Genomic DNA, 27,878 nt, shown 5'->3' on the forward strand with positions numbered 1-27,878 from the left:
GTTCCAATTACTCACGGGTTATTCTTTTAAGTCCAAATTTTCAATAGAAGAAGTCAGCGCTCTCCGTCGAATGGCATGCGGCTTCGCTCAGCAGGGGAAGCGGAGGACTCAAAGCACCACCCCCCCCCCGTCACCCATTCCGCAGCCTTTAAAAAGGCTCCTTCACGGGTCGGGGGGCGCAAAAGGTGCCAGCCGAGTCACCATGTCCATGGGTTTCAGCGCCCATGGTTTTTGAGGGTCCCCGCGTCGCCGGCGCGGTAGGACCCAGCCCCTGCCGGGCAGGCTCTCTCCGGAGCTCGGAGGGAGTCCGCCATTCGGCGATGGCGCCAACCCGGAAGTCCGGTTGGTTGGGCTTTTTTGGCCTGTTTTGATTGGCGTTAGATTTCTTCCTTCCTATGTTACTATTTGAAAATATGGTACAGGTTGCATTAAGGTTTTTACTTTCTTTTCACACACACACACACACACGTTTTCTTTCATTAGAATTCCTCTCTAATTAGCTATCGCTGTGTCTCCATCATTGGTGTTCTCCAGGCAGGTAACCGAGTATTTAGCTAGACAACAAAACAAACTTCAGAAGTCAGTGAAAACAGTCTTTGAAAAGACATAGGAAATAATAATTTGCCATTCTGAACCCCAAGCCCAATGTGGCATTATTTTTTTTTAACAAACAACAACATAAACCTCATATGCTATAATACTGCAGGGTAAACAACTTTCTGCAAGAGCTAAATATATCGTGAAACATGGATAACTAACACAGAAGGGGCTGTGAATTTCTTTCACAGCCACAATTCACCATGCTGAGGGGAAATTCTCCTGGATTCCAGGCAGCTCAAGATTGGGGCTCCAGCCAAATACATCAACAACAACAAAAAGTTTTGAACTGCCTAGGGAAATACAAGCCTTGTACTGTTACTCAGGGGTAAAATGTGCTCAGACAGGCTGGAGCCCCTTATAAAACAATAGGATCAAATTTTTCAATCAGGTTATCAAGCAATATTACATTTACAGAGCTTGCCAAGGGGGAAAAATAGTATCTCAATCAAACACAAAACGTGGAAGTTGAAACAAATATGTTTTCATTTATCTTTTGTGTTTTCTTTTTAAGAGGGATACTCTTGTGATTTATGTGCAGTTGCCCCTTATTCTCTCTAGTTAACTGCACCATGAACAGCACTCATACCTTTATAGGAGTGCCAGGTGTCCTGTTTCACTGGGGACACCCCTCTGCTTGAAAGGCTTTTCAGAGATCAGTCCTCTATTTAAAGGCATCCTCTTACTGTTGCACTGTCTAGTCCAGGTCCAGTTTAAAGACAATAATTCTTAGGAAGGGACAGCAAGGGGCAGGACTTGAAATGACCCATTAGCAGTTATCACCTGGACAGCAGATGGACAAGGTATACAAGCCAGCTAGTCAGTCTTCTCCACCACATTAAGGTTGCTTGCATTTCTATTTAAATGATGGCAGTTACTGCTGATGCAATTTGCATGCAGATGCCTGTCCTCCCGTTGTTGTGACTTGTAAGTAACCAGCCTACATACTTTGCTTCATTTGCCTCAGTCGCATAGTAACATTCTAGGTTGGTGTTCCAGGTTACATATTATAAATCTGCCTTAAACTAAGGTCAGGCCACTGGTCCATCGATCCAAATACTTTCTGCTGCGAGTGGCAGTGGCTTTCCAAAGCTCTTGAGAGCTATTGGCAATATTCCAAAGCTCTTGAGAGCTATTGGCTATTGGCAATAGCTCTTGAGAGCTATTGGCAGTCACTGCAGAGTCTTATACTGTGGGCACTACTGACCTACATAGTCCAATGACCTGATTTGTTATAAGGCAGCTTCCAATGTTCTCAATAACTCTTCATCCTGATCTGCAGAAAGGCAGTCACACATTACCTTAGGTTCTCCTTTTCTAATGCTTAGCAACTTGGACCAGGACCACAACAGGAGGCAAAGTGTCAAAGCCCCCGTAGTGTCAATGGACTGTCAAGAATGCAGATTCATCCACAGGTCAGGAAGAGGACTTGAGATGCAGATTGCAGTCAGCTCTAATTCACAAAAGTGAAAACACAGCATCTAACCTGCCCTAATTGAAGACATTGCTGGGACTGGTGTCTGGCCCCTCCTTCCTTCTCTAGCCCTCTCCCTCTGGACTCCTCCCAAGCAGCCGTAAACTCTGGCCCATTGCTCAGAAATGTGCAAGGCTCGTCATAATCTGAGTATCAGTGGAGGAGAAGAGCTAGCTGCAGAAGGGCTGTCTGAGGCAGCATCTGGCTCCTCTCTGGCAGAGGCTGGATCCACACTCATAAAAGTAATATAGCCCTCAATGCAATTTCCCATTGCCGATGGATCGCTGCTTTACAGCATCCTCTGATGTCACATTTTTAAAAAGCATCTTTAATGTTATATCCAACCAGTGTAGATTTGCCCAGACTCTGCACTCACACTGAGACCTCGGTGCCCAGCCCTGTCCTGAAATGGCTTTCTTCTTCTGTACCACCCCCATGTTCACTCAAAACTCCTGCTTCTATCACCTCCCAGCTTGTCCCTTCCGCAGACTGGTCCTCAGTGTCCCACCACCACTGTCTTAGGTCTAAGTCTTCTTCCTCTGCATCATCTCTGGGGGTTCTCAGGCTGGCGTCTCCTACCACTCTTCATCAGCCAGCCAGTCTCTGACACCTAGATCCCCCCCCCCCATGCTAGAATCCCAATCTGGATCAGTCCCCCTATACATACATATCATTGCAACAATGGCCCCCTCATGTCTAACAAGAGCTTTTTTAAAATACAGATTTCAGCTGTAGATTGTGCATGTCCATCACCACTTTTCCTTGTGAAGGGCTGTGTGGAGCAATGGGTGTTTGGTCTGTGCATATGGTTGCAGTCTGAGATGTGTGGCCTGTTTGAGTGATTTCAGTGTATATATGTGTGTGACCACAGTTGGTATGTGTGTGGTGTGTGTTTGTGTGGTTGCAGTGTGAGTGGGTGGCTTATCTGCTGTGTAGCAGTCTAGGATGAGTAGCAGGTTTGTGTGGTTGTGGTACAGGGTGAGTGCTTCTGTGTGCTTGTTGGTTTTCCTCATTTCAAAATAAATAAATATCAGAAACCTGTCAGAAAAGGCAGGTTTCAGCCGCCTAGTGAAGCAGTTAGAAAGTGTGCAGATAGCATCATTGCAACCCTCCAATCAAAACTCTAAGGCTGCAGCACTATATTTGCTTTCTGAGAAATCTAATTAAAATCAGTGGGATTTGCATTTGGATAAGCATAGGCTAGGATCCAAAAAGCTGCACAGCTCAGTGAGCATACCCAGCGGGCCACTAGTGTTTTTCAGGCAACCCTATTTGATTTCTTGTGACATCCCTGCTCAGGATCATCTTCCAGCCCACCTCATCAAAGACAATGTGTTGGCTTGCCAAACCAAACGAGCTCTCGCGCGCGCTCTCTCTCTCTCTCTCTCTCTCTCTCTCTCTCTCACACACACACACACACACACACACACACATCAGAGTTTATTTTCAATGTCTGAAGTATATTCAAGTAGTCCTAACTCCAGATATGTCTCAGCAGTTATGTACATACATGTTCCTAAACATCTGAATAAGGTACATGCATAACACTCAGCTTCACAGATTGTTGGTTGGGGGGGAAGTTCTCATTTTTGCTTAATTGTTCCATGCTATCATTTGGCCCCAGATGCCACAGTCAGACCTACTGGAAGGTCACTGGTGGCCAGAAAAGGGCAAGGTTCTAAATGGACAAATGAGCCTTTAAAGGGATGCTTCTGATCCTACAAAGTCAGGGCCTTGCTGGACTTTGGTGGCCTCCACAGACAGATGTGGAGGGCTCTGGGTGGCTGTCTACGTCCTGCAGACATTGCCCAACCTAACTTGTCAGGGTTCTGTGGACACACCACCTGCTGCTGTCCCTGCCTTTCCATAGTGTTTAGCCTATCTCGAAGATCTCTATCTTGCCCTGCATACCCCAGACTTAAAGCCATGACATGGTACAGCATTGGAGCAGGTCAGTATATGAAATACATTATCAGTGTAATTTTGAAAAGGGAGTTGTGGTATATTGTCAGGAAATTTTGCAGCATGAGAAGCTGAATCTTTTTGTTGTTGTTTGGATCTGAGATTTGGAGTGGCTGTAGTTCAGTGGCAGAACATTTGCATTGCATGCAGAATGCCCCAGGTTCAGTCCCCAGCATATTTAAGTTAGAGCTGGGAAAGACACTAATCTGTAACTCTGGAGAGTGCTAGATGACCAGTGGTTTGACTCAGTATAAAGCTGCTTCCCATGTTCCCATGAAAGCACTATTGTAAAGCCTGATCATAATGACATGTGGCAATGACATGTGGCAATGTGGCTAGTTATGGACAGATCAAACTAAATCCATTTTATGTCAGTTTCATAGGTCTATTCTGTGCCAAATTTTGCAGACTTCCTGAAAGAATGTGCAAAATAATTGTTTACATTTGAACGTAAAATACCTATTATGTATGCATTTGTTCCTTAAGAGACGTATTTTGGGGCATGTTTTTTGGGACTGCAACTATCTTACAAACCTGGAGAGTGGTGCAGTCTAACTGATAGTTGCACTCCAATCCACAAGCAAGTTTATGAACATCAGATTAGTCCACTGTGAATAGCAGGACTGTATCAATTCCTCTGTGAACATGTATTGTGGATTACATGGTAGAGTTAAGCCATATGGAGAAATTACTCCCCTTTTATTCTTTGGTACTGATTTCTGGCAACATCCATTTCTCGCATCATCCGAAGTGTGTCTTCCATGAAAGACAGTCTCATGAAGTATGCCATTGTTTTCTGTTTCAACAACTATTATACGTTAGTGAATGTTCAAAAGTTAGTGAACATTTACATTCCCATATAAAGTTTGTCAATTTCTAAAATTAGTTGTATATCCTTCCCCCTTTTTTGGACATACACCATTGAGTGACTGAGTGCTAGCTATCCCTTTTAGATACATTTCAACATTCACTAACATATTTTTCAGTTTTCGGCCGTTCCCCGAATTCCTCTGAAATGATCAACATTCAACATGCCTACCAACATCTACACAAGTGGATTAAGTTCCTGGCTTCAAAAGGTCAACCTCCAATTCCTTATGAACATAGTGGGGTGGGGGACAGGGACAGGGCTAGCTTGCTTGTCCCTACATCACCTATATGTGTTTACACAACACAGATTACAGATGCCTGAAAAAAGCTACCATGGCATGTCATAATTCCAAAGGTCATTTTGTTGTTGGAACACAGATCACCGCAGTTGATTGACCTCTCTTTTTATCTTTACTTCTGTGAAAGGAAGGGATACACCTATCAGAAGAGCTGCGGTTTCCGTTCACTTAGTAACAACTTAGTATTTGAGTTGCCTGGAAGAGCTTTTTACATGGGGAGATTAATGGCCATCGAGATAAAGACATTCTCCTGCTAAAAGAATTCATTTCGTTTAATCCTTTTGAAATTAGGAGATGATATGGAGAGATGAGTAATGAAGTGCACTCTCTGATTGTGAGTTACCTAATAGATAACCACAGGGGTTACTTTCTTCTCAGTAGCTGTAATTACACTAATTACTGATATGGTGCTAAGGCAGATTGAGTGTGACAACACAAAATGGAGTGCTTCTTAGCAACATAAGATCTCCCACTACCTCATCAGTTTGCTGAGAGGAGAGAACTTTAAAAGAGAGCGGATGAGTCCCATGGGGTTGGGAGGCATCAAGCAGGGCCTCCCAGATATAGGATCTTCTCCTTTGCTATTTCCTGAAATTTCATTGGAATCGCTTTGCTTGGATTCCATCTTTCAAATGAAAAAGCCTCACTCTGCAATGAGCAAGTCAGTTAAACAGCTTTCTGCCCATGAGTGGACCCACTTATTTCTGAAGGTTTACTCACAAGAGCAAAGCTTTGACTTAGCTGCAGAGAAACTTGATGGCAAAACAGACAACTTTTCAAGCAGAAGATCCCAGGCTCAATGCCTGGTGTCTCCAGATAGGGCTGTAAAGACCCTTGTCTGAAACCTTGGATGGCTGCTGGCATTCCCAGCCACCACTGAAAAGTATAGGGTAGCAAGAACCCAGAGAAGTTGCTACCCATAAGAGTAAGTAGTGTTGGCTTAGGTGAAGCAATGTTGCAGTCTGATACAGTGGTACCTCGGGTAACAGATGCTTCAGGTTACAGATGCTTCAGATTACAGACTCCGCTAACCCAGAAATAGTACCTCGGGTTAAGAACTTTGCTTCAGGATGAGAACAGAAATCGTGCGGCGGTGGGAGGCCCCATTAGCTAAAGTGTACCTCAGATTAAGAACAGTTTCAGGTTAAGAACGGATCTCCTGAACGAATTAAGTTCTTAACCTGAGGTACCACTGTATAGGACAGCTTCCCATTACCGTGTGTCATGGGAGGATGTACTGCATTTGGGATATTGGCTCAAATAAATATAGTAACATCAACAATATTCAGTAATATTCAACGAACAAAGCCATAACCAAACAACAACCAATCATATGCATAAGCAGCACCCAAATAAATACACTAATTATGCTGTATTTTACTCACCTGGGAATAAACCTATTGAACTCAATGGAACTTACTTCTGAATAGACATGTATAGGATTGCACAGTTAATACAATCCAATCACACTGTTGGTTAGCATTAAAAAGTAGCTCAGCCTGCCTCATACAATCAGTTTTAGCTCCGGGAGTACAAGCTGAAATTTTGCCAAGACTTGACCAGATTACCTCTGCACCTCTTATCTGCTGCCAAAGATGTCCCTTGCATGATTCAGTTCTGCCAATCTGTTTGTCATGATGGTAGGGCGGTCACCCCAAAATGTTCTCCTTGCGCTGGGGGCCTGCACTTATCTGTCACTGTGCAGAATGTGGTTAACAGCTTCAGGTATTTTATCTGTAAGAGGTTCAAATAAATAAAATTTTAAAAACCCAATGACCAAATTCACATTTCCTTCAGATGAATTTTCATATGAAAGGTGCTGTATCAATATTACATTTTAAAATCAATCCTATGATGTAGTAATAACATCTCAATTTTTAGTTTATTGTTTATTCATTTAATTTTTATCCAACCTTGCTACAAAATGATGCTCAAGGCAGCTTACCACAATAAGAGACATGGTATTATTAATTAGTTTTAATACTGTTTTCATTCTTTCCTATATTATGTCATGCCTTTACACATCTACATTTCGTAAGTCACTCTGTGGGTGGCAGATCCACTGAAATTCATGGACCTGACCAACAGCTGAGTCAATCAACTAATACATTAAGAGAAGTTGTCTCTAATATGTCCTACTCAGAGTAGATCCACTTAAATCCATGGACCTAAGTCATTTCTTCAGTGAATCTACTCTGAGCAGGTCTAGATTTGGATACTACTCAATGATGATGATATCAGGAAACAATATTATTAATATGAAAACTTTTCCAGAGGGGGAGATTTGTTAATCTCTTCCAGCAAAAAAAACAACAACCATCTGGAAGAAGCGGACCATTTGGATCCCTTCCAGTCGGGATTCAGGCCTCATCATGGGACTGAAACTGCCTTGGTCGCACTGGTTGATGATCTCCGGCGGGCTAGGGACAAAGGTGAGAGCTGTTTCCTAGTTCTGCTGGATCTCTCAGCGGCGTTTGATACCATCGACCATGACATCTTTCTGGACCGTCTTGAGGGGCTGGGAGCTGGGGGCACTGTCATACAGTGGTTCCGCTCCTTCCTCCTGGGCCGTGTTCAGAAAGTGGTGGGGGGGGATGAGTGTTCAGACCCCTGGCCGCTCACTTGTGGGGTGCCTCAGGGTTCTGTCCTCTCCCCCATGCTTTTCAACATCTACATGCAGCCGCTGGGAGGGATCATCAGGAGGTTTGGGCTGGGTGTTCATCAGTATGCAGATGATACCCAGCTCTACCTCTCTTTTAAATCAGAACCAGTGAAGGCGGTAAAGGTCCTGTGTGAGTGTCTGGAAGCGGTTGGAGGATGGATGGCGGCTAACAGATTGAGGTTGAATCCTGACAAGACAGAAGTACTGTTTTTGGGGGACAGGAGGCGGGCAGGTGTGGAGGATTCCCTGGTCCTGAATGGGGTAACTGTGCCCCTGAAGGACCAGGTGCGCAGCCTGGGAGTCATTTTGGACTCACAGCTGTCCATGGAGGCACAGGTCAAATCTGTATCCAGGGCAGCTGTTTACCAGCTCCATCTGGTACGTAGGCTGAGACCCTATCTGCCTGCGGACTGTCTCGCCAGAGTGGTACATGCTCTGGTTATCTCCCGCTTGGACTACTGCAATGCGCTCTACGTGGGGCTACCTTTGAAGGTGACCCGGAAACTACAACTAATACAGAATGCGGCAGCTAGACTGGTGACTGGGAGCGGCCGCCAAGACCATATAACACCGGTCTTGAAAGACCTACATTGGCTCCCAGTACGTTTCCGAGCACAATTCAAAGTGTTGGTGCTGACCTTTAAAGCCCTAAATGGCCTCGGTCCAGTATATCTGTAGGAGCGTCTCCTCCCCCATCGTTCTGCCCGGACACTGAGGTCCAGCTCCGAGGGCCTTCTGGCGGTTCCCTCACTGCGAGAGGCCAAGTTGCAGGGAACCAGGCAGAGGGCCTTCTCGGTGGTGGCGCCCGCCCTGTGGAATGCCCTCCCATCGGATGTCAAGGCGATGGACAACTACCTGACATTCAGAAGACATCTGAAGGCAGCCCTGTTCAGGGAAGTTTTTAATATGTGACATTTTAGTGTATTTTTTATCTCTGTTGGAAGCCGCCCAGAGTGGCTGGGGAAACCCAGCCAGATGGGCGGGGTACAAATAATAAATTATTATTATTATTATTATTATTATTATTATTATTATTATCATAAAGACTAACACATTTCATATGGCATAACTATAGTTTATGTCATAATATATTTGTTAGTATTTCAGGTTCTTTGTTCTTAATTTGTAAACTATTCTCTAATCCTAACTACCCTCATAGAGACCCTGTGAAGCAGAGCACTGTTTATTTCCATTTTGCAGACAGAAAAACTGATCATTGGAGGTAGAAACTTGCCCCAGCCCACATGATGAAGCCACAGTCTTCAAATTAGTGATCACAGCTGACTTTCCCAGTCACCTCCAGGGGCTGCTTGTACAGGACCTGAGGCAGCAAGAGGAGCTGTCTGGGTAGTCCAGCATAAATGAGACCATACTCACAAAACACGTTTCTATGTAAGGCACCCAATCCAGGAATGGGATTGGTGCATGGAATACTGTCTTCATGCACAGATTGTCCTTGCTGGATTGAGGTGATCTGAGCTGTCCTCAGAACAGTAAGGTAGCTCAAACTGAACAAAGTACAGTATTAACAAAAGGGGGAAATTAAGTAAAACACAAGTTTAATCAAATGCAGTTGCATATGTCTATAATTGTTGAATAGCAAGCTAAATGATGCTTGTAAATTCTTTTTATCCTCCTGAGTTTTTTAAAAAGTTTTTTTTAAAAAAAGAAAAAAGAAAAAGCATAACTCTTGCAAAATCTCAGAGGAAATGTTTAAAAAATGACTTGCACATTTTGCCCAACAAGTGAATATCAAATTTCAAGATTTATAGAGGGAATGTTTTAAAACAAAGGCTCCTCTTTCTCCTTCAAGATTACTCTGCCATTTGTTTTGAGTTCCCAACAACAGCCTAAAAAACCCCAACTCCAATGCATTACAAAATTGCTTAAGAAATCAGTTGTTTGAGAGTTTCTTCCACAAAATATGAACATGCATACAAACACATCTGATAAATACTTTTATAATCAAGCCTTACATTTGTGCAGTCCATCAGTTACTACTTTACCATTTTTGGGAAACCTTAAATTCCCTCTGAACAATGCTTTATCATGCAAAAAAAGGTGAAAACCGTCGTCCTCTACCAGAGCTGTTACCCAATTAAATAAATCAAAGTTCATGAACCGTATTAATTTTAGTTGAGACATATTATGTTTTAGTTGATAAATTTATCTGCATTCGTTGTTAAGTGTTTAGTAAGCACTTAAGAAGGACATGGGGAAAGCCTGCTGGATCAGGCCTGTGGCCCATCTGGTTCAGCATCTTGGTCTCACAGTGACCAGCCAGGTGTCTGTAGGAAGTCTGCAACCTGGACATGAGCACAAGCACACTCTGCTCACCCGCTTGTTCACAGCAGCTGGTATTCTGGTATTCTGAAACATACTGCCTGCAACAGTACAAGTTGGAAGTTAGCCATCAGGGTTAGTAACCACTGACAGCCATATCCTCCATGAATTTGTCTAACTCTCTTTATAAAGACTTGCCACTAAGTGGATATTTTAAATGGTTTCCTATTGTATATGGGCTTGGCTTTGCATTTTGTATATGTTGCGAGCTGCTTTGTGAAGCACTCTTCACAAAAGGAAGTTTGCAAATCCCTAAAACAGAATGAACCTGCATGAAAGCAATAGTTCTGAAAACAAGAAGCATACTTCCCTTGTTTTTAAATGATGCAACATGTGTCATTGTAGCACTTAGAAGTGGCATTTCCTCCTATGTGAGATAACTTTGGGTACTGATATCCCAAACTCCTTTCATCATTGAGCACCACCAAGGCAGCATCCATGTGGTTCACAGCTGGTCTCCCTTCCAAGCATCAACCATCCCCAGACCTGCTTAGCTTCACCACCTTATGTGTCTTCAGACCAATACACTCTTTTAAGATGGTGTTTGCTGTGTGCAACTTTTACTGGTGTTAAACACAATGGTTTTTGTTGTTTTTTTTTAAAGGAGAGGGACTGCAACCCAGTTAATCAGGAGAATGTTGTTAGTTGGTTGAAAGTGGGTTTTTGTTTTCTGAAATTGCAATCTGGGAATAAGCCCAACTGGACTCGATGGGATTTCTGAGTAGACATTAAGGCTGTGTCTCAACTAATCTAACTGATTAAATCTTGCAGCCATGAGAGTTGCATTTGTACTCCACCTTCCCTCAAAACAGCCCAGGAATCGATCCATGGTGGTGGTTAATTTTTTAAAAAAATTCTCACAGCAACCTTCAGAGATAGGTCAGACTGATGTGAATCCCAAACATTATCAACTACATCACGCTGGTTCTCCTCTTGATAAAATCCTAAATACTGTATAGAAAGCACAGTGGGATTTGATTCAAGTAAACATGTACAGGTCTCCTTTGTCAAGGATATTCTGTGAACCAGTGTAGAATCTATAGGGTGGCCAAGACTGCACTGCTTAGTGAATGGAGAGTTGAACTCACAACTTCATTTCCCATCTCTGTTAGGAACTTGTTGTCTGGCCTTCGATAAGTCACTCAGATTTTCATCTGTAAAATGGGAACAATAGCCACCTGCCTTACAATGGAAAAATACCTGTGAAAATCACCTAAGTAGCAAGAGTAGTTTGCCACTTGTAGATGTCCACACACACACAAAACACATATGTATATGTTAACAACACATACACCTGTCATTCTCAGTAAATGCCTATGACAAACGCAAGTGGTTTCTATGTTTATGGGGAAATGGCAAACTCTTCATTATTACTCACAGGTTAAAAGCCTGTGAGACTTCACATGTGGGTTGGGAAAATATTTTGAGATGGGGAGGTATTCAGCCATAACCTTCTTTTATCTTTCTCCTGTCCAGTTTCAGTACCACCACTTCCTTTACTTCACTCCCTCATCGCATTCCTAGCCCCCTTTCCCCAGTAATTTCCCGTGCATGTTCTAAGCATGTAAATTCAGAGTATTATGAAGAGAATTTTAGAAACTGTGCATTATGTTGATAAACCGCCCTAATGCCTGCCAGTCTGAAAGGCAGGAAGGAACAGGCTAGGAATATGCTAACTATCAGATGTAAATGGCTTTGCTCCAATAATGAGATCAAAATATCCTCTGTAAGCTTTCCCCCCCCCCCCAAGTGATATGGGGTATTAGCTATGGATGAGAAGACAAACAAGTATATGTATTTTCAATAATAATGCCAGTCAGGTCAGAGAAGAATAGAAAATGAAGTGAATTCCTAATATCCTTTGAGATCGCGTTCTTAGGCAATCTGTTTTCCCTTTTTATTTAGCTTCACTGCCTCCATTTGTGTGTGTGTGTGTGTCTACGTGTCTACGTGTCTACGTGTCTATGTCTACCCACAGAGAGGGACACACACTATCATTGTCTTTTACTATCCTGTGAAGGTGTATTATATGTACATGTCTATGCACACACACAAGCACCCCTCCAAACATACGAACACATAATGAAGTGCTCCTAATCAGTGTTTTAGCTAGCTGCCACCTTTTTTCAGAGCACACTATTCCATTCCCCATCCCACTCAGTGTTCCTTTCCTACCCTTCCAAGAGTCAATATTCTGAACCCACCAGTTGAGCATTCCCAGTCCTTTGGTGTTGAGTTCCATCCTCCACTTAGGGCCACCCCATTGTTGTGTACCTTCAAACCTCAAGATTCTCCTGAAGCTGTTAATGCTACTCTTTTGGCTGCATAAAAAAAGGCATTCACAAAAGAAGTTTGATGTTAGTATATAGCAGACATGTTCAACCGGTCAACCGCAATCGACAGATAGATCCCTGGGTGATCCTGGTAGATCGCGGTTGATTGCAGGATCCTTATCCATCACTGGAGGGGGGACACCAGGGAAGGAATGTTTCCACCCCTTCCCCCCTCTCTATGTTCCTCTGTCGCATCACATGGGTAGTTGTTTGGCGTTTGCTGCAGATGATTGTGGATAATAATAATAATAATAATAATAATAATAATAATAATAATTTATTATTTGTACCCCGCCCATCTGGCTGGGTTTCCCCAGCCACTCTGGGCGGCTTCCATAAAAACCAAAAATACACTAAAATATCACAGATTAAAAACTTCCCTGAACAGGGCTGCCTTAAGATGTCTTCTGAATATCAGGTAGTTATTTATCGCTTTGACATCTGATGGGAGGGCATTCCACAAGGCGGGTGCCACTACCGAGAAGGCCCTCTGCCTGGTTCCCTGTAGCTTTGCTTCTCGTAATGAGGGAACCGCCAGAAGGCTCTCGGCGCTGGACCTCAGCGTCCGGGCAGAACGATGGGGGTGGAGACGCTCCTTCAGGTATACTGGGCTGAGGCCGTTTAGGGCTTTAAAGGTCAACACCAGCACTTTGAATTGTGCTCGGATACGATAATTGTCTATTTTGGGGTGTGGGTGTGTGTTTGCTATTGATTTTTCAGTTAGCAATGTATGGCATTTCCCTTTAAAAAAAACTCAACAACTCTGGTCAGTCCTTGCCTTCCACCAACCCAGCCCACTCGTGCTCCTCCACCCTCCAATGACAAGAGGTAGTTTACTGCCAGGTTTTTTTATCGCAGTCTCTTGGGAGTTCGACATGCCTGGTATACAGTATATTGACACTTGAGAGTTGTTAGCATCATGTTCAGAATTAGTTTTCACAGGGACTGCTAAGGCAATCCCCAGTGACAGAGCATCTGAGTTGCATGCAGAAGGTCCCAGGTTAAATCCCCAACATTGAAGATCTGGGAGAGTCTCCTTGTCTGAAATTCTTGAGGGTTTCTGCCAGGGAGTGTAGACAATAATGAGTTAGATGGATCAATGCTCTGAACCAATATAAGGCAGCTGCCTGTGTTCTATGTTCCTGAAGTAATTTGGCTTCAAATTTTGTGGCTGAGATTCATTGTCTAACTGTTTGTATCCAATGGCCATTAGAATGGAAACACCAAAGTTACAGGCAGTAGAAGATAAGGTGGTTATCCAATGAAATCACTAATTGCTTTCACATGAGTGCCTAAGGCCACATTCACACCATGCATTTAAAGCAAAATGGTGCCACTTGAAACAGTCATGGCTTCCACCAAAAAATTATGGGAGCTGTCTTATATTAAGGGTGCTGAGAGTTGTTAAGAGACCCTGTATTCCCCTTCCAGAATTACAATTCCCAGAGTTCCCTGGGGGAAGGGATTGACTGTTAAGCCACTCTGGCATTTAAAAAAAGCAATAACCCACAAGCCGATGTGGGAATGTGGAAAACTAAAGCCTGGAAAAATGAAAAACTGAAAGAAACAAAAACTGACATATTTGCTCATCCCTTGGTAGGATGGTGGTGTTTAAGAACAGTTCTTCATCAGCTCCTTTAGATGGCTGTGTCTCATTTAGCCATTGTGTTCAGTTTTATCATCTCTTCCTCTTTTTTCCTTTGTTCTTTCCATTTGTCTAATCTCCAGTTTCCTTTATCCACTCTGTTTGTTTCTACCACAGTGTGTCAAGTAAGGATGTTTAACATGTAAGAGAATAAAGAAAATGTGCTCAATAAAGAAAGAGATCCTTCAGAAAATGATTAAAAGAAAATCATTTTCATGCTTCTCTCCTTATAATTTTTTTTAATAACACAGAACAGATTATTTTTTTAAAAAAATCTTCTAAAAGACAGAGTTTTTACATATTGAAAAGAGATGTAAGTTTTAAAGGAAGGATTTAGGCTGGAGCTAATGGTGGTCATCATTGTGATGTAGCCTTATCAGTAGGCTGCTATTTTTGTAACTGAATCTTAAAGGCATTTTTACCCTTTGAAGAGAGTGTAATGTACTATGCTGATAAAAATCAAGGGTAAATAGAGGTTCTGTGGTCTGTTGTCATGAACATCACGGGCGACTAATGCCACTGTAGAAACAAAGATGGCAGCTAGATAAACAAGTAACGAGCACCCATTTGTCACCCCAAATCCAAACTGCTAAAGATTAATATTTGCTGAGGGTCTCTTGTTTTAGGTAGAAAGAAAGATCTGTGATCTTGGTCACACGTTTACGGGTTTGCACTTGACAGAGGCATCTGTCATTGATTAAGAGGTTAATGATCAGTAGTTTCAGGTCTAGATATTTCGTAACAGCTGAGCCACCCGACAACAGAGGTCAGGGAAAGACGAATGACTTACAAACCAGTTAACATGCATTCTTGCACTTTTAAAAAGTAAACAGATAGATTTAAAATTTGGGGTGCTAATAATATCCGTGGAACTTTACATACAAAGAGTTCAGAGGGACACCATAATGGAAAGTTGCTGAGTTAAAACAAGTTCATTAAGAAATATGGTAGCATTTTTTCTTGAATTGAACTTTAATGGCTCTCTCAAAACAGAAAGCAACTGCCTATTATGTGGCTGTCAGACCATTTTGCTCAATTGTACCCTGAAATATTTGCAGCCACCTTCCAGGTTGCTTTATGGAAAAGAAATAGTAGGCTGTAGCCCAAGAGAGATCATGCCACAGAATTCTTTGTTGACATTGAAAATGGCAGTCATGGATTGCTATATGTTAAAAGTATGTTTTGATCTTCACAGCCTTTTATTAACCCTTTTATAAGCAACACATCAAAAAGTGGTGCTTCTGTGCTTAATTCTTTGCTGCACATCTAACATTTTTGTCACCAGCATCTTTTTTGTCCAGTTTTGTTTATTGAGTTACTTACTAAATGTAAATATCCCCGTGGAATGCTTTGCATTGTTCTGTGTGATTGTTACGTAAACAAACATTTCTTGAAATAAAGAACAGAAATGTATTTTCACAGAGCATAAAAGAGAACAAACTATTTTACAGTTTTAATGTAAAGCGAAAATAAATTCCCTCTGTTGTTAGTGAAGTTAGGTAAAGGTAAAGGGATCCCTGACCATTAAGTCCAGTCACGGATGACTCTGGGGTTGCGGTGCTCATCTCGTTTTACTGGCTGAGGCAGTCGGCGTACAGTTTCCGGGTCATGTGGCCAGCATGACTAAGCCGCTTCTGGTGAACCAGAGCAGCACATGGAAATGCCATTTACAGTGGTGCCTCGCAAGACAAAATTAATCTGTTCCGTGAGGCTCTTCGTATAGCGTTTTTTTCATCTTGCGAAGCAAGCCCATTGACACCTTAGCGGATTAGCACTATTAGCGGTTTAGCGGCTTTTAGCGGATCAGCTGATAAGCGGCTTATCAGCGGATCAGCTGATAAGCGGCTTAGCGGCTTAGGAAAAGGGGGGAAAACCCGCAGGAACTCGCAAGACATTTCGTCTTGCGAAGCAAGCCCATAGGGAAATTCGTTTTGCAAAGCGCCTCCAAAACGGAAAACCCTTTCGTCTAGCGGGTTTTCCATCTTACGAGGCGTTCGTCTTGCGGGGCACCACTGTACCTTCCCACCAGAGTGGTGCCTATTTATCTACTTGCACTTTGACGTGCTTTCGAACTGCTAGGTGGGCAGGAGCAGGGACCGAGCAACGGGAGCTCACTCCGTCGTGGGGATTCGAACCTCCAACCTTATGATCGGTAAGCCCCAGGCTCTGTGGTTTAGACCACAGCGCCACCCGCGTCCCTGTTAGTGATGTTACTTTCATTTAAAATAAAATTAATATGAAAATATGCAGCACATTTTGATGCAGCAATCAACAAGGTTACTGGCTGTATTATTTAAAACCAGCGGGGAAAAATCAAAGATTAGCAGATCGGCAACATTTTCATGATAAAGTTTTATTAACACTTTTCACATTAGAATAAAATACAAAGTAATGACACAAAAATAATAAAAAGAAAAAGAATAAAAGAACAGAGAAAAGATAGAAGAGATAAATAAGTACAGAATCCTCTCTCACAGATAAATCTTAACTTTTCTCCTGTTCACAAAAGGGTGTGTCCTTGCACCTGGGAGCATCCCTCTCTTCTCCCAGCTTCTCTCCTAAGAGATTTCTTTCCCTGCCTCTCACACAGGGTCCTTCAGGCAGATTGGCAATCCAACCCATTAAGTTGTAGTCAAAAACACAGGGGCTCAAACAATCTCCAGAACTGCACTATTTTGGTGTGCATGTACAGCCCTAGGGAGGATGTTTCAAAATTTTGGTTCCACCACTGAGAAGACCCTGTCTTTCTAACAGCCAGGACACTTGGACACAGGGTCTTTAAGGAAAACCTGAATGTCTTAGCAGGTTCAGATGGGAGAGGGAACTCCCTCAAATGTCATTGAGCCAGATCATTACCCTGAATTAACTAATCTAGTGGTGGTTTAAGATGTTGTTATCATGTGATCAGAACCTGTGTTCAAGTGGCAAGAAAGCTTGGTCTCTGATGTGACAGCTGTTTCAAAATCTATCATTGCATAGACTGAGCTCCTGCATAAGACTGCTAACTACTTACTGTTTTTAATATTATGCATTTAACTTGGACATACAGAGTAAGGACCTCCAAAGGTTATCCCTCCAAAACAACAGACAAATGCAATGGGTATAGCATGGAATACTATAAATAGATTCGTGTAGAATGTGCTCCACAGATTTATTATTTTAGTAGCTCTAATCTAGCTGTGCTTTGGTTTTTAGCACAGAGATTGCTTAGTTATTTTCAAGAGAGGCTCAAACATTGTTCATTTTAAATAACCTTCCATTTTTTTCTTTCTTTTCTTTTTTTCCCTCCTGAAAGAATGCTTGAAGATGATCTGAAACTCAGCAGTGATGAAGACGATAATGAGCAGGTAACATTTTTGACATCCAGTCTGCTTTCTCAAATGCCTAATGTAGCTGCATGAATTTTTATGATATTTGCAACACTTTATCCCTGCCTGCCCAGAACCTAAATGTCATTTCCATTTAGGTAGCTAATGAGTAGCACCTCAAAAGACTTTGCAATTGCTTGTCAGTTATCCTTCATTCCAGATACACCAGCATTTATTTTATCCTGATGAAAGTACTCAAGAGAGTACCTTTTTACTTCTTGCAGTTTCTTAATCAAACACATCTCCATTCAGGTATGATCTTCCTTCAGTCTATCTTACCAAAGGTATCAAGGTTGGTTGCCACTGTGGACACCATTCTCATTGTGACTTCCATGAAAGGAGACCCATTACAACAGGGCTCAAACCCGTTTCCAGCCTAAGGGCTTCTTTCCCTTCTTGGCCACATTCCACAATAGGCAGATCAGAAGAAAAAATTGTGTGGAGTAATGGATGTTAACGTGACCTTTGCAAAGGAGGCATTTTTTTCTATGCACATTCACACATCCCTCTCAGTCTTCTATCTAGGCAAGCAAGAGGTCAAGGTGCATTATAGTCAGGCAAAAATACTGAAGGAGGGTCAAAGCATGACCAGTAAGGGTCATGTGGCAAAGCATTGTGGCCTGGAGAGAGGCTCAAGGGCAGCTGGAAAGGCCTGGGGCATCTCATTCGGCCCCTGTGGCCTGAGGTTACCCATCCCAGCATTAAAGCTTCCATTCAGAAGCTTATCCACATTCTGCAAAGCTGATTGTTTTCAGAATACTTTGGCAAAGGTGTAGAAGTCACACAGAGACACCTTCACATATATCAAATGCCCAGTTTGTCCCCCTTTTATTCTCTGTGAGTATTTTGAGTTTCTTTGGGGTGCCAAGGGAGGCAGAAAATAAGGGGTTAGATCTGGAGTCAATTTTCATTTACAGCTGTGCAGCAGCTATTAATGCTGTGTGCTCTCAGTTCACCGAAAGATCTAAAGATGCAAGCCTTTGTGTTTCTCTTTCAGAATGGGCTGCATAATCAGTATCAAATGCTTTTTTTAAAAAAAAAAAGTAAAGAAAATTCTATTGATGGCTTTATAAAAGTATTGTCAAATTGTTTGAAGTTATCCACCAATATGGTCTCATTCCTATGATCCCCCTCCCCCTTAAATATGCATGCTGGCCAGGCTACAAGGCACAAATTCTTAACAGCAGGTAAACATCTGCTTAATGTTTTATTAAGCAGTATCATTAAACTGAACTTAAGCGTTTTCTGCATTTTAAAATATTAGAGTTCCCCCAACTGCGTGGAAAGTAATGGCATTCCCATGGCCAAATCACAGATGCAAAGTTGAATTTCCTGTGTACTGGGAAACTGTAGCTCTGCACCATGCTTCATCTACCCAAACTTTTATTTGTTATAAATATTTCTACACCACCCTTCAACCATATTCCCATGCGGCTTACAAAAAGAATTAAATAGTTGTGGCTCGGTGGCAGAGAAACTGCTTTGCAGGCAGAAGCTCCCTGGTTCAGTCCCCCATGTCATCTCCAGGAAGGACTGGGAGAGCCACTGCCAGTGTATGCAATACGGAGCTGGTTGGAGTCAGTATCAAGCAGTTTCATATGTGAATTTGTGCATAGCTCCCAGTACGTTTCCAAGCACAATTCAAAGTGTTGGTGCTGACCTTTAAAGCCCTAAATGGCCTCAGTCCTGTATACCTGAAGGAGCGTCTCCACCCCCATCGTTCTGCCTAGATACTGAGGTCCAGTGCCGAGGGCCTTCTGGTGGTTCCCTTGCTGCAAGAAGCCAAGTTACAGGGAACCAGACAGAGGGCCTTCTCGGTAGTGGCGCCCACCCTGTGGAATGCCCTCACACCACATTTAGAAGACATTTGAAGGCAGCCCTGTTCAGGGAAGTTTTTAATGTGTCACATTTTAATGTATTTTTAATCTTTGTTGGAAGTCACCCAGAGTGGCTGGGGAAACCCAGCCAGATGAGCGGGGTATAAATAATAAATAATAATAATAATAATAATAATAATAATAATAATAATAATAATTCTAAAAGAAAAAGTCCCAAAGTGATTTGCAGCTAAGTAAAAAATATGATAATTAAATCACATAAATGTATTAAAAACAAATGTAACAGAACAATATTATACCATTGGTGCTCCCAAATACCTAGTAAAACAAAGCTGCCTTTGCCTGGTCCTGGTTCTGAAACAATGATAAGGTAGACGCCAAGCAAACCTCCTTGGGGTGAACGTTCTGTATGAGGGATACTGCAGAGAAGACAATTAAAATGGCATGTTTAATTTTTTTTGTATCTGAAATTAAAATGTAAATACAAAAAGTCACAAAGCTCCATCCAATGCCCTGCATGACTTTCCCTTCCTCTCCTTTCTTCTCATGCCCTCCAGATCAGCTCCAGAGGATCTGTCAACATTCTGGTGCAGACTTGGTGGGTGCGCAAGGGGGATGCAGAAAAGAGGAGAGGAGGGGGAAGTTCTGTTGCACAAGCAGGTCTGCTGCATGAGCAGAATGGCAGTGTGGGATGCAACACAGCAAATTATTATTTATTTTATATATATATATATATATATATATATATATATATATATATATATATATATATTAGCTCTATATTTTGCACAATCAAATAACTTCTGCAATAATTGTTTCTCTTATTATGTGGCTTTAATGAAAGTAAATTTTAGAAACCACCCGGGATGGGGTGGGAGGGGGGAGAATCAGCAGGATTAAAGCTTCATCTTTAATGCCCAGGAAAATAAAAAATTGGCTGGTGCCAAAAGAACAGTACAGGAAGGACTGGGCAAACCACTCTGGAAAGAGTGTTCCACAATGAAGGCGCCCACTACAGAAAAGACCCTCTGGAAGCAACCCATCTCCCTTCAAGATAAGCATTAGGATTTTTGTATTGATAACACTGGACACAACTAGGGATGTTAAAAAGCATTGATTTTCTTTTCCACCCCGTGGCCATCATATGCTGTGCCATTTCTGTTCCGCTGCAGTTCACCTTCTGCAGAAAACCACATTATTCAGCTCGCTGTTTACTGTAGTAAAATCTAATAACTTAATTAATTATGTGATTGTTGCATGATACATGGTGTGTTACATGATTCCACACCATTTCAGGGGTGGGGGACATCATCAATAAGAACAGTGACTACAGACTGGGAGTGACTGGTCATAGTTGCCTGCCTGGCTTCCATTCCTGAACAGACACAATTCCTTGTACTATTTCCCACTTTGATGGAATTTCCCGACATCCTTTGACACAACCTAACTCTTGCCATGTGCAACCACTTTCAGGCAGCAACTAATTGCTTTGCATGGATATGTGTATTGCCATCTCCACCCAGATGGTTCACTGAACCCCGAGGAGCATGCGATTGTGCATGCAAGGATCTGATCCTTGATCAGGCAATGTGTGTTTAGCAGGATCAGCTCTTGTTGACTTCTCTGTACAAATTTTAAAAAGAAAGAAAAGAAAAACAATTTAAACCTGTTCCAAATAAGAGCAGCTCAGTGTCTGGATTCTTTGAAGCAGTCTTGTCTAGTCCCAATTAGCTTTGAGCTCAAAGTTATCCAAGTGAATTGCAGCAGAAACTAGTATTTTAAAGAGCTGCAGTTTACTAATCTTCTCCAGCCCATTCTTTGTTCTGCATTCTGCCCAAGAAATAGTCCTCTTAACCTTTAAAACGTGTGTCCTTAATCTAAAACACATTGCCAGAGTGTTGTGTGTTTTGGACCCAAGTAACTTTGATACCATTCACTTAAAAAAAACCCAAAACATTTTCTGCATTTAAGTATTTTCTTGGCAAAACAAATTGCTGAAGTGGATTTTTATCTTTTCAGCCTCACACTCCCTTCTCCCTTAAACAATTAAATTCTACACATGTGGATCTCAGATAACCCTACACTCCATTGCCACCTCCTACTTAATCCTTGTTCCTGATTTGGCTGTCATATTTCAGTTATTGTTTCTCTCTTGGCTGTGTTTGTATTAGATAAATGCATGCAAAATGAATTACTTGATCACTCCGACGCTTGTCGGACCTTAGGTTGAGCCTCCCCTTCCTTCAATAGATAATGGAAGCATGGAACATTTCTTTCCAACTGTCTGTCTCGCTGGTGTTGTTTTAAAACCCTGATTAAAAACTGGTTAATTTGGAAGATATAGTTGTGCTGTTTTAAAGAGATATGGCATCTGAATCTTAATAGCAGGATCCGTTGTTTTTTTCCCAGCGACCTCCACCTCCCTGCACCCATTATTACCCAGATCCTGAAAAGTTTGCTTACCTCCCACAATACCTCCTCCCCACGTTTCTATTTAGTTATCAGCAGAAAAGCTGAGGAATCATTCTTCAGTAATGGCATCAATACTGAACACACATACCAGGGGCAAGGTCATCCTGTCAAAGGCATGGGCTAGGGGAATCAGAAGGATTAGGATGAAACCAGCTACAAATAACTTTGATGGGGTATTTTAATGTAAACAGTTTGCCTTCCTTTGAGTTTCACTGAAATCTTAGGCAGCACAATGTTTCCAGAAGCAATTAAGAACTGATTTTTACAGTGTATTAAAAGGCCAATATGGATGGTTTTCACCACCTCTTTAATAAGGGTGTGTTACTTGGAGGAAAGACCCACTGAAACCAGCAGGGATTACTCATAAGCAAGTGTACTTAGGACCGTATTCTCAACTGAGTGTGTGTGTGTGGGGGGGAGTTTCTTATCATTTTATACTGAGGTGACAGAGGCAAGAGGCATTTCCAAACTGTCTCTGTTTTTTGATGGGAATTTATCACATACCAGCAAATTCAGGTTGTTCAGTTCTTAAAGTTGCTTTGGAGCTGTGCACAACAAATCGACTCCACCCCCACTCCCCAATACTGGACTTTCCCCCTCCCCAATAAGGAAAGTAACAGGGAAATATGCTGGAAAGAGCAGGATGGCATGTGCTTGATGCAATGTCATCTCACCTCCCCACCAACAAAGCAGGATGTATGCTCAATAGACAAGCCACCTGGAAACCAGCCAAGAAACCTGAAGTTTAGCAGGTCAGAAAGAAACGTAGACCTTCAGCATATCTACATTTCGTCTCCTAGTGATTCCTTATAATTGCTCGTAAACATGTAATTGGTTTTTACACTCCCACAACCCAGCAGATGAACTCTGCAATGGAGCATTGCATTGACAATGGCAGCAGCAAGGCCTCACGTCTCCACTCCACCCCTCCTCTTTCTCTTTCTTTCTCCACGATGTCGCTGCTGTTATCCTTTGCTTTTGCCCTTTCCTCACTGGAGAGTTATTCATTGATTGAGAGAGGGATAGAGATTAGGGTCTGCTGCAGATTCCCCAAGGACCACAATAAAGAAGACCTTCATCATAAAGGAGAATCTAAGGGCAACAGCTGCAAGGAAAGGGAGGCCAGGAACAGCCTTTGCTGAAACGTCTTTAAGCATGGCAAAAGGAATTTTAACCCATAGGGGGGCTCTCTTCAACGCAATAATAATGGGAACACAAACCAGACCTAGTTAGAGCAATAAGAGATAGAGATTCTACCCCTGGGATGTCACCCTTGTATTTGTAGAGACTTGTTGAAGCCTGTGCAGCTTATCTGCTACTTATCTGGAAGGGTTTGGCGTTAAGCCGACAGACGATTTCCAACATGGACGCCACCCTCACATTGGGATTCTGAAAGGGAAGGCGGGGGAGTCGTTGCAAAGAAAAGATCTCTAAATGTCAATCTTTGAAAGCTGAACCAGAGATACAAATGGGGACTTGGGACAGCTTAAAGCGGTGCTGCTAATTACCACACATGCCTTGGGAACCTTACCTGGAAATGAAACAGCATGTGCAAAGGCAAAGCATCCCAATTAATCTTCAGGCGGCATTGCCTTAACTTCTTAAACTAGACACCAACATATTTTCTCAGAGGAGCAATATTGTGGGCAGATGAGAGATGCAATAGTTAAGGGGCATGTGTGCTCCATTGCATGCAGAAATTCCATTGCATGAGAAAGACATTTGCTTGAGGCCACAGGGTATAGCTGACAGCCCAAGGTAGACAAGTCTTGGGCTGGACTGCTCACTATTGGCCCACCAAGCCCAGGACTAGTCTACTTAGACCTTAACTATGTATTCTGGGCTAACAGTCCTGGACTAAATGGACCAACAATCCATATTCCGGGAATCTAGATTCATGTATTATTAGGACAGGCTATGTGGCACCCTCCAGATGATGCTGGACTCCAAATCCCATAAGATTTCCAGTGGGATAGCTGGGTTAAATGTTTAGCCCGGCTGAATATTGGTGGTTTTGGAGTGGCCCTGTCTTGTATTTTCATATAATGTCCCTGGCTAGGACATTATGTCATTCATCCTATAGCATCCATGGCTACTTCAAAATATGCATTAGCTGGCTGGATGAGCAGCTTAGATTTCTAGACTTAAAAAAGAAAATGACATGGGCCACCTAACAAACAGCAGTAAATGCTATTTACACACACGCCACTCCTGAAAGTCAAATGACTTTCTCTGTCACCAGCACTAAATGACACCCAGTTCCCCCATACACACTTGCATTCAGAAGAAGGGACTGAGGGAGATGGAGGCAAACCTTTGCCCAGCCTTGGTTCCAGCCAGCCATGCCCTTTCCATTCCATTCCTCTCCATCACTGTTCTCCATTCCTGCCCATTCCACAGTCAGTCGGGATCCTGCAGCCACTAAGCATATTCCATCTTCATTTGGTTGTTACGGTGCCTTCTCTTTTAGTTCTTTTCTCAAAAGTATTTTTGTACTTCCAGCTGCCTTAAGGTTCCCTCAAGTCAGCTGATACTTCCCACTTGCATGTAGATGTTTTCATTTTGGCTACTTAAGGAACCCCTCTTGGAGAATGAGTTTCCAGTTAGCATATAGCTAAAAAGTCCAGGGTGCCAGAGCTCTACATCTGAAGCTAAGACTTCTCAGCCACACTCCCTATTTAGCCTATTGGACAAGGTAAAATTCACATTTGTTGCTACACCCACCTCTACTTCTGACCCCACCTACCACAAAGAATAGAAGGATGTGTCAATTTTGGTTCTCTCGTTCATTTTTCCAATCTTAAATTGAGTTATCCACATTTTGCAGCAATTTGCAATATATAGAAGAAGAAGAAGAGTTTGGATTTGATATCCCGCCTTTCATTCTCTTTAAGGAGTCTCAAAGCGGCTAACATTCTCCTTTCCCTTCCTTCCCCACAACAAACAGTCTGTGAGGTGAGTGGGGCTGAGAGACTTCAAAGAAGTGTGACTGGCCCAAGGTCACCCAGCAGCTGCATGTGGAGGAGCAGAGACACGAACCCGGTTCCCCTGATTACGAGACTACCGCTCTTAACCACGATACCACACTGGCTCTCATATATATACTTATATATACATATATAAGTGTGTATGTGTGTATATATATATATATATATGCTTTCGTAGATTTTCACGGGTACAGGAATGCAGGTTTTGGTGTCCTCGGGTGTCTTCCCGTGTAAAAGTTGGGGTGTCTAGGCGACGTTTCGACGAGGTCTCACTCGTCATCTTCAGGCTGGTGCTTTCGGCTTCTTGTTACTGGAACAGAGCGGGATCTCAGTGTTTGAGTTCCTATAAATACTGTAGAGGGGGTGTGGTGTATAGCCTCCAATGTTCTGGGCAGAGGGGAAGTTCCCAGGCTAGTGTGCCTTTTCTTCTTTCTTTTCTTCAATGGCATGGCCCTCCTTCCTTATATCAAGGGCACTACAGATAAAATTAGCAAAATCCTCCATAAACACAATATCAAAACAGCCTTTTGCACCAACCAAAAAATAGCCAATATCCTCAGAAACCCCAAGGATAAAATCCAGTTGGAAAACCAAGGGATCTATGAAATACCCTGCAAAGTCTGCCCAGCCACGTACATTGGACAAACAAACAGACGAATAAATGCACGTATCGCAGAACACAAGAATGCCGTCAAAAAAGAAGAAAAAACTTCCTCTCTTTTCCAACACATGAAAGAAACAGGACACGAAATTAATTTTGCAGATTCCAAATTGCTCTTTAACACGGAACATCACCACAAGAGAATAATCATGGAAGCCATCGAGATAGAGAAACACCCTCACAACATGAACAAGCGTGACGACACATCCCGCTTGCCAGACATCTGGAAATTAGCCCTCCCCACAAAAACTGACACCAGATCCAGAGGCACACAGAACGCCAACACCAATCAACCACACCAGACCCAAACCCAGACCCTCTCCACAGATGAATTACAGACACCATCCAGTAGCCAATCCATGGTGGCACCTCCGGATGCTGCACCCCCCTGCAATCCCTACACAGATCTGGCTGACACAAGCCACAAAACCACAGCTCGCCCCTATACACGAAGCCAAGCCAGAGCACAACTAAGTACAGTACAGCCATCTTCTCAGGAAAACTCTTCACAAAGTTCAAGAGGTCAAGACACAAAGACTTTAACAACTAATCCACACCTAATGACCCACCTAAGTGGTACTCAGGATATCACTCAAGAAATCACTCAAGATATCTCTCAAGTAATTAAGGAACAAAAGAAGAAAAGGCACACTAGCCTGGGAACTTCCTCTCTGCCCAGAACATTGGAGGCTATACACCACACCCCCTCTACAGTATTTATAGGAACTCAAACACTGAGATCCTGCTCTGTTCCAGTAACAAGAAGCCGAAAGCACCAGCCTGAAGATGACGAGTGAGACCTCGTCGAAACGTCGCCTAGACACCCCAACTTTTACACGGGAAGACACCCGAGGACACCAAAACCTGCATTCCTGTACCCGTGAAAATCTACGAAAGCATATATATATATATATATATACTTGTGAAAATTCACAGCATTTTAGTGTGACTTTTTCCTAAGTATATGCAGCTTTGTCTAATATGCATATTTTTGCAAGCAATTTCCCCTGATACAATGTATTTTTGTGCATTGTTTTCACTAATATATTTATTTTTATGCACATCCCTAAGCATTTTTGTAGCTATTATTTGGTTGGAAAACTGCATCGCAAAATTCGGATGAGTGTGGATTTTGAAGGATAACTTTGTTTCAGTTCACATGCTGTCTTGAAGAGAGCAGATTGGATAGATTTGTCTTTAAAAGCAAACTGAATCAATTCTTTTCTCTGTTCCTACCTACCACTGACATGTAAATCCCAGAAGTAAATTTGGCTCCTGGACTGAAAAAAGTTCCAAATCCTTATTATATAGAATATGAACCTTCATAGGCAGTCTGACTACAGAATGCTTCAGACAACTAAAGAGAGTAGACCTTTTCTAGAGCACCTGAGAGGCATCTTATTTGACAGAATGCTGGTATAGATGGGCCCTGGTCGGATCCAATCCGGCAGTCCTTACAACCTTATAATTAACAGCAAGATGAGTGTTAAATTAATCAGGTATCAGCTTCTCAGCTAGAGATGTGTGTATTTTCTCTAGAAAACACATGTCCTAAATAACGATTTTTCTGTATGGAAGATGTAGGCATGGGGAGAATGTTGAATATATGAGACACGGGAGACGAGAGCCATTGTTACAAATGCAGTCTTTTGATAAACAGCCTTTGCATCACCCTCAGGGAAAGGCTGACCTAAACCGTGACACTCAGACTCCCAGATGCAAAGTTGCCAGCTTCTTGTCACAGGAGATTAGGGTAAGGGCTGATATTTTCCTCGGGAGACAATGCACTGAGCTGGGGGCACCATCTTGCAGGAACAACTCTCAGTCACTGCACTGTACCAGTTTCCCTGAATGCCAAAGGGCGTGAGGGTCATTTTCTCATTGCTTTGACTGCAAAGGGCCTTCCAGAATTCCCATAAAGTCAGCTCAGCTGGGTCACTGAAACTATCATCAAGATCCATTTAAAAAAAAAAAAAAAAACATTGTCCAGTAGCACCTTTGAGACCAACTATGTTTGTTTTGGGAATAAGCTTTTGTGTGCATGCACACTTCTTCAGTTACTGTGTCAGACCAACACGGCTACCTACCTGACTCAAGAAAAGCTGTTGGGACTTAGCACACAGAGACCTGGGTTCAGATTCTACTCATCTGTGATTCTGTTCATCCATCTGTTGGCCTAACATAGATCACAAGATTTATTGTGAGGATCAAGTGAAATAATGCCCCTGTATATGCCACCTTGACCTTCATTGTGGAAGGGCAGGATACAATTGTGATAGCAATCATCAGTCTTGAACTGCCCTTTACAAATATAGTTTTATGGGAAAGAAGGATTGGTTGGTTGGAATGGTATAGCTAGGACACTTA

At 42.5% G+C, this 27,878-nt stretch overlaps 1 protein-coding gene across 7 annotated transcripts in view; it reads left to right on the top strand.

Annotated features, from left to right (window-relative positions):
- Positions 1–27,878, top strand: part of AFF2 (ALF transcription elongation factor 2) — a 392,916-nt gene that overhangs the window by 269,320 nt on the left and 95,718 nt on the right. For all 7 annotated transcript variants that reach the window (XM_081847863.1, XM_081847862.1, XM_081847864.1 and 4 more), the window contains one exon: positions 17,481–17,532. In XM_081847863.1, coding sequence (XP_081703989.1) covers positions 17,481–17,532 — 52 coding nt within the window. The remainder of the gene's footprint in view (positions 1–17,480; positions 17,533–27,878) is intronic.

This window comes from Podarcis erhardii (assembly GCF_964252035.2).
Source record: "Podarcis erhardii genome assembly, chromosome: Z".
Classification (NCBI taxonomy): domain Eukaryota; kingdom Metazoa; phylum Chordata; class Lepidosauria; order Squamata; family Lacertidae; genus Podarcis; species Podarcis erhardii.